The sequence below is a fragment of the Echinops telfairi genome, unplaced genomic scaffold, assembly GCF_000313985.2.
Source record: "Echinops telfairi isolate 266 unplaced genomic scaffold, ASM31398v2 ScPeMD7_36;HRSCAF=134, whole genome shotgun sequence".
In the NCBI taxonomy this organism is placed as follows: Eukaryota; Metazoa; Chordata; class Mammalia; order Afrosoricida; family Tenrecidae; genus Echinops; species Echinops telfairi.
Genome location: NW_022103934.1, coordinates 1,405,256 through 1,411,940, shown reverse-complemented (window position 1 = coordinate 1,411,940; position 6,685 = coordinate 1,405,256). Strand labels below are relative to the sequence as shown.

The window sequence follows — 6,685 nt, the reverse complement described above, 5'->3', positions numbered from 1 at the left end:
GGTGCAGACAAGCAGAATGAAGTGGAGATCCCGTCCCCCATGATGAAGGAGCATCAGGAGAAGCAGCAGCCTGCGTGGCAGCGCCAGCACTCTCAGCAGCTCTCGCCCCCCGCACCCCACCTCCAGCCCATGTCGCAGATCACCGGAGTCAAGAAACTGAGGCACGGCAGCAGCCTGGACAACTCCAGCATCCCCCGCTTCGGCGTGAAGAGCAATCAAGAGGACCTCCTGGCCCAAGTGGGTGGGGGCGGGGGCGGGGGCGGGCTGGGATGGAGGAGTCAGGGTTTCCTGGGAGCCTAAGAAAGTCTGGGTGTGGGGGCAGGTCACAGAGCAAGGGCGTGGGCTCAGCCAGACCCTGGCCACAGCCAGACCTCACAGGCTTCTCTGGCCTGAGAGTTGGACCCACTGTGGCTGCCTGGAGCTGGGGGGACTCCAGGGATGGATGGTATCACCCACGCCATGTCTTCTGGAAGAGGAAGCTACTGTGGGTCTTAGAAGGAACCCTGGGGGTACAGTGCTTGCTCTTTGGGCTGCTAACCTCAAGGTCACCAGTTTGAAGACACCAGCCAGCCCCTCTGCGGGAGAAAGATGAGGCTTTCTGCTCCTGTCAAAAGTTACAGTCTTGGAAACCCAGAGGGTCAGTTCTACCCTGTCCTGTAGGGTCGCTGTGAGTCAGAATGCAGAACGGCCTGGGTGATGGAGAATGATGAGTGTGTGGGTCTCAGCACGGTGGCTCACTCAACTGACACATCGAGGGAGCTTCAACACGTGCAGGGACAGTTGATATCTTTTCAGTCTATGTTTCCACACAGATTTCGTTTGGGTGGAAAACTGCAAGTGCTGGTCTGGTTTATGTATAAAGCAATAAATATTAGTACACAACAGTTTGAAGCCCCCACCCCCACCCCCTTTTACTACAGATCTCTGTATGCCAGGGACTGGTGGGTCCTCTGTTCAGTCACCTTGTGCACCTACAGGGTGCTAGGGAAGGTGCTAAGCGCTGAGCACGTACAGAAAGGCTGGGTGTTTGAACCCATTCCGTGTCAGTAGGAAGAAAGAGCTGGCCTTCTGGCCCATCAAGAGGACAGTCTAGGAAAACAGAGGAGTCAATCGGGTCAGTCGGAGTCCGAGTGGACTCGACAGCACCTCACCACGACAATGTGCTAGCGGCTCTGCTACCTGAACGGCCGGTGGTTCCAGTCCACCCAGAGGTGCTGCGGAAGAAAGCCCTGGCAGTCTGGTGCTGAAAACCTAGTCCCTGAGAACTTTGTGGAGGACAGTTCTCCTCTGGTCACATGGGGTCTCCATGATTTGGAGGGGACCCTGGGCTGAGGAAGAGCAAAAACTTAGTGACTCCGGAGGACAGGGTAGAACTTCCCCTGTCTTTCTTCCAAGGAGCCGCTGGTGGTTACCAACCGCTGACGTTGCAGTGAACAGCCCGACACATACCCACTGTGCCTGCCCCCAGGGCACCTGGATTTGGGAAAAACATGGGAAACTGCTATGCTGGGGGGGGGGGGGCAGCGGGGGTATTACATCCCGGCCTTGCCACTGGGGGCTCGATTTCCTTCTTTGGGCCTTTGTCCCCTCACAACCAGGTGCAACCAGGTGCTTAGCCCAGTGCTTGGCCGGTTGTCACACGTCACGGATGGCAGCTGGGGCCACAGGGTGGTCAGCCCAAGTAGGACACAGGAGGTCAGTTCTGAGAAAGCCCTGCCATGCTACCCACAACCAGCATCTGTTTCAAGAGCTTCAAAACCCCAGGGCAGGGTCTGGAAGGCCAGGGTGCCTTCTCTGGGACTTGGAGGCGCCTGACCTCTGCCCTTGTGTCCTCTGCCCCCACCAGGAACTGGAGAACCTGAACAAGTGGGGCTTGAACATCTTTTGCGTGTCAGATTACGCCGGAGGCCGATCCCTGGGCTGCATCATGTACACGATATTTCAGGTGGGCGCTGAATGGGGCAGGGTGGAGGTGGGGTGTAGTGGAGGTGGGGGCGGGGGAGAGGGCTCAAGGTCATCCCGGTCTGCCCACAGGAGCGGGATCTGCTGAAGAAGTTCCACATCCCTGTGGACACCATGGTGACGTACATGCTGACCCTGGAGGACCACTACCACGGGGACGTGGCCTACCACAACAGCCTGCATGCAGCCGATGTGCTGCAGTCCACCCACGTGCTCCTGGCCACACCTGCGCTGGACGTGAGCCCCGCCCACCCCATGTCTCCCGAACCCTCACCCTCCTTGAGCACCCAGCTCTGATGCCCTGTATCTCTTGGGCCCTGCCCCGGTCTCTCAAACCCTCAGGGGCTCCCCCATCTTTCTGAGCCCTCCTCCCTCCCTGCCCGCCCCCCATCTCTTCAGCCTCTCCTCCTCTGACCCCTACTTCCCTGCCTGAACTCAAGTTCTCTCTGACCCCTCTGTCCACTCCCAGGCCGTGTTCACCGACCTGGAGATTCTCGCCGCCCTCTTCGCGGCCGCCATCCACGATGTGGACCACCCTGGGGTTTCCAACCAATTCCTTATCAACACCAGTGAGTGGGCTGGGGCGGGGCTGCCAGAACCGATGGAGGTGGGGCAGGGATGGCCAGGGCTCCTGGTGGGCCCACCCCTGACCTTGCCCCGGGCCGCAGATTCAGAGCTCGCCCTCATGTACAACGACGAGTCGGTCCTCGAGAACCACCACCTGGCCGTGGGCTTCAAGCTGCTGCAGGACGAAAACTGCGACATCTTCCAGAACCTCAGCAAGCGCCAGCGGCAGAGCCTGCGCAAGATGGTCATCGACATGGTGGGCGGGGGCGGGGGCGGGGCCTGAGGGATGCGGGGCGGGGCTTCAGGGGCGGGGCCTGAGGGAGGAGGGGCGTTGCTTCGGGGGCGGGGCCTGAGGGAGGCGGGGAGGGGCTTCGGGGCGGGGTCTAGGGAGGAGGGGAGGGGCTTCAGGGGCGGGGGCGGGGTCTGGAGAGGGACCGCTGGAGCCTCTGCAGGCCAGAGGAGGGCCTGTCTTGGGAGAGGCGGAACCAGAGAGGGGGCAGGGGGGGACAAATTCAAGGGCGTGTGAGCCAGCCCCTGCCCCTCAGGTGCTGGCCACGGACATGTCCAAGCACATGTCGCTGCTGGCTGACCTGAAGACCATGGTGGAGACCAAGAAAGTGACCAGCTCGGGGGTCCTCCTGCTGGACAACTACGCTGACCGAATCCAGGTGGCATCCCCCGCCCCTCAGTCCATAGGGAGATTGAACCCTTTCCGCATCCCTCAGCACCTGGCCTGCTGCCTCTCCCCCATTCCCCATTCCTGTATCTCCCAACCCCCGCTGCCCTCCCTTCCCTGCAGCCCCTTTCCATCGCCCACCCTGCTCCCACCCACCTCTACCTCCTCCACCCCTCGTCCCTCCTACTCACCGCTTGCTTCTCCGCCACCCCGCTGCTTCTCCCCACTCGCTGACCCCCAGATGGTTGATAGGAGGCCCGGGACCGGCCTCTGAAGGCCCCCGGCCCTCGCCTGGCAGGTCCTCCGGAACATGGTGCACTGCGCCGACCTCAGCAACCCCACCAAGCCCCTGGAGCTGTACCGGCAGTGGACAGACCGCATCATGGCCGAGTTCTTCCAGCAGGGCGACCGCGAGCGCGAGCGCGGCATGGAGATCAGCCCCATGTGCGACAAGCACACGGCCTCGGTGGAGAAGTCCCAGGTACGCCACCCACCTGGCCTGGCCCGGAGCGCCTGCCGCCGGCCCTGTGGTCTCTTCTCAGCACCACCCCCTCTCTCGATGGAAAAACGTCCACGTTTTCTGGGGGCTCATGTGGAGAAGACCTGATAGGCGAATATCTATAAGGACCCACATTCGACTCCTCGTTACAGAGCTTGATGTAGTCTGAGGTCAAGGTGACCGGATTTTAACATTGGTAAAGCGGGACACCATTGATAAAACTCCTATCCTGGCAAAATAGCCACATGGCCATGGAAAACCGTATACCCTAGCCTGTCGTGCATTCTTTCCAAAAATCGGGACTTTTTAAAAACGCTGACGGACGTGGGACAAATTGTTAAAAATCGGGACTGTCCCGCCCAAAGCAGGATGTCTGGTCACCTGGTGGCCTCTTGGTTAAGTTTTGGGGCGCTACCTCAAAGTCACTAATTCAAAACCATTGGCCGCTCCGTAGGAGAAAGACAAGGCTTTCTACTACCGCCAAGTCTCAGAATCTCATAGGGGCACTTCTACCCTACCCTAGAGGGTCGTTATGAGTCAGAATTGACAAGGAGGGAGACATGGCAGGTTATGGTAACGCCCAATGATGGCAGTGAGTGGATTTAGCCGGTGAGCCCTGTCACATGTCAACCATTGTCACTGAGTCCCTGCGAACCCAGGGCAGCTGCATGCACAGCTCGCAGGGATTGATGGGACCATGTGGTTCAAAGAAATTTCCGGAGTTTGTTTATAATAAGAAATAAGGGGGGGAGGGGCGGATCACCAGGCCTCTCCTCCTCATTCTTAATCTGGAATCTCTGCTGTCACTTGTTCAGCAGCATCGCAACCCGCAGGCAGGCCTCCATCACCGTGGTAACTGCTCTCCCTAAAAAAAAAAAAAAATCCCACCCTGAACCAGTTACTGCCGCATCAGTTGACTCATAGTTGTGACTCCACGTGGGTCCCAAGAGGATTTTGATCTAGAGTGGTGTCCATTCCAGGTGGGTGATTTGTAAGTAGGTCCCCAGAACTATCTTCCTCCGAGGTGCTTGTGGGTGGATTCGAACCACCAACCTCTTGGTTGCCTGCTGAGCATGTGAAGTATCCCCACCACCCAGGGACCCGTATCGCCCCCTGGTTTTCAGCGGATTTCAAAATGAGGCGCAGTGACTGGTTCGTGTGCCAGGTGATGCAGGAACGCCGTCTCGGTTGTAAAAGACTGATCTGGACAGAGCAAACGTGCCCGTGTCTTGCCCGCCCCCTCTTTCAGGCTGCTCGTGGGTGAACGTCACCCTTCTTGCTTTGGTGTGTCTGCCCGGGCAGACCAGGTTTCTCAGCCTCAGCCCTGAAGCTCCCTCGTTCTTCGAGGCAGGGCTGCCTGCACAAGCGAGGGTATGTGAGCAGCCTCTCTCTGCTCCACCCACTAGATATCTGGAACCCTGCACTGCACCATCAAGTTGTGACAACCACAATGACCACCAGGCATTGCCGCATGTCCGCTTTGTTGTTGATAGGTGTCATCGAATCAGCTCCAACTCAGAGCTAGCCATGGGACAACAGGAGGAAGCACTGCCCCGTTCCGGCCCCACGTGAACCCATGGCCCTGTATAAATCCTTCCTCCGGAGGGTCCTTCTCCCAGGACTGGCCCCTTCTGACCATGGGTCTCAAGTGAAATGAAGTCTCGCCATCCTGACTTCCAAGGAATTTTCTGGCAGTCCTCTTTTGGCAGTCCGTGGAGTGTTCAGTATTCTTTGCCAACCCCCTAATGCAAAGGCATCGTTTCTCCCTCGTTTTTTTCGGAAGGAATCAGCCTTGTCCAGCTTTGGTTGGCACGTTGAGGGGATTGCAAATGACAGGGAGAAAACCAAGCCCACCATCCTCACTCCCACCCTTCGGGGTTTTCTACACTTGTGTTTGTAAGCCAGTTAATCTAAAGAGCGCCTCTTTCGTGTGTGTTTTGGTTTTTTCTATCGGCTGTATTGGGGATGTTTCCAGGGTCATGGAGTGGTTCCTCCGTTTCCCGCTCGGGACTCAGAGCAGCCCAGTGGATAAAAGTAGCGGATGTACGATTTAGTCATTATCCGGGTGCATTGTCAATCGTCTCCTGTGCATGTGAACGTTGGACATTGAATAAGGAAGACGGGAGAAGAACCGATGCCCCTGAGTTATGGTCCTGGCAAAGAAGATGGGCAGGATGGTGGGCTGCCAGGAGAACAGACACACCTGTCCTGGAAGAAGGTAGAGCCAGCAAGCTCCTTACAAGCCAGGGTGGCGAGACTTCAGCTCACATACTTTGGATGCATTCTCAGGGGAAACCCAGTCCCTGCAGAAGGACATTGTGCTTGGTAAAGTAGAGGGGCAGCCAGGAAAAAAGGAGGGGGGCATGGAGGACTTGCTTCTGACTCAGAGCGAGCGGCCCCACAACAGAACAGAATGGTACCCGATTCCGCGCCATCCTCCGTTGTTCTCGGGGGTGAACCCCCCAATGCAGCCACTGTGGGGGCCCATAGAGATCTTAAGTGCAGACAGAACTTTAAAAACAAAACATAACTCTCAAGACTTGACGCCTAGCTGAAAGGTTGACGGTTCCAGCCAACCCCGTGGCACCTTGGGCAGCAGGCCTGGTCACCTGCTTCCCGAAGGGTTTTGAACTGCCTGGAACAGGCTCGGGAGCAGCTCTGCAGCCAGGAGGTAGCCATCCATCGGAATAAACTTGACGGCAACTAACTGACAGGAGAGCACAAAAATTAATCAAGTTCAAGTTAACTGCAAACGCCTACCATCTAAAAGCCTAACACCACTCGACCCGGTGGTGGTGGTGGTGGTGGTGCTGGTGGTGGTGTTCAGTGCCTTTGAGTTAGTTACGACTCACAGCGACCCGCTGTGTAGCAGAATGAAACGCTGCTCCGCCCCGGACCACACACGAGTCTGTTCAAGTTCAGGTTACAGCCGCTGCCTCGGTCCCTCTCCCTGAGCCAGAATCAACTCCATGCAGTGAGGA

The 6,685-nt window shown here is 57.7% G+C and overlaps 1 protein-coding gene across 4 annotated transcripts in view; it reads left to right on the top strand.

Moving 5' to 3' along the window:
- The window catches only part of PDE4A (phosphodiesterase 4A), a 44,610-nt gene that overhangs the window by 34,459 nt on the left and 3,466 nt on the right, over nucleotides 1–6,685 (top strand). For all 4 annotated transcript variants that reach the window (XM_045290327.1, XM_004716839.2, XM_045290325.1 and 1 more), the window contains 7 exons: nucleotides 8–237; nucleotides 1,847–1,945; nucleotides 2,035–2,199; nucleotides 2,432–2,531; nucleotides 2,631–2,785; nucleotides 3,075–3,197; nucleotides 3,504–3,686. In XM_045290327.1, coding sequence (XP_045146262.1) covers nucleotides 8–237; nucleotides 1,847–1,945; nucleotides 2,035–2,199; nucleotides 2,432–2,531; nucleotides 2,631–2,785; nucleotides 3,075–3,197; nucleotides 3,504–3,686 — 1,055 coding nt within the window. The remainder of the gene's footprint in view (nucleotides 1–7; nucleotides 238–1,846; nucleotides 1,946–2,034; nucleotides 2,200–2,431; nucleotides 2,532–2,630; nucleotides 2,786–3,074; nucleotides 3,198–3,503; nucleotides 3,687–6,685) is intronic.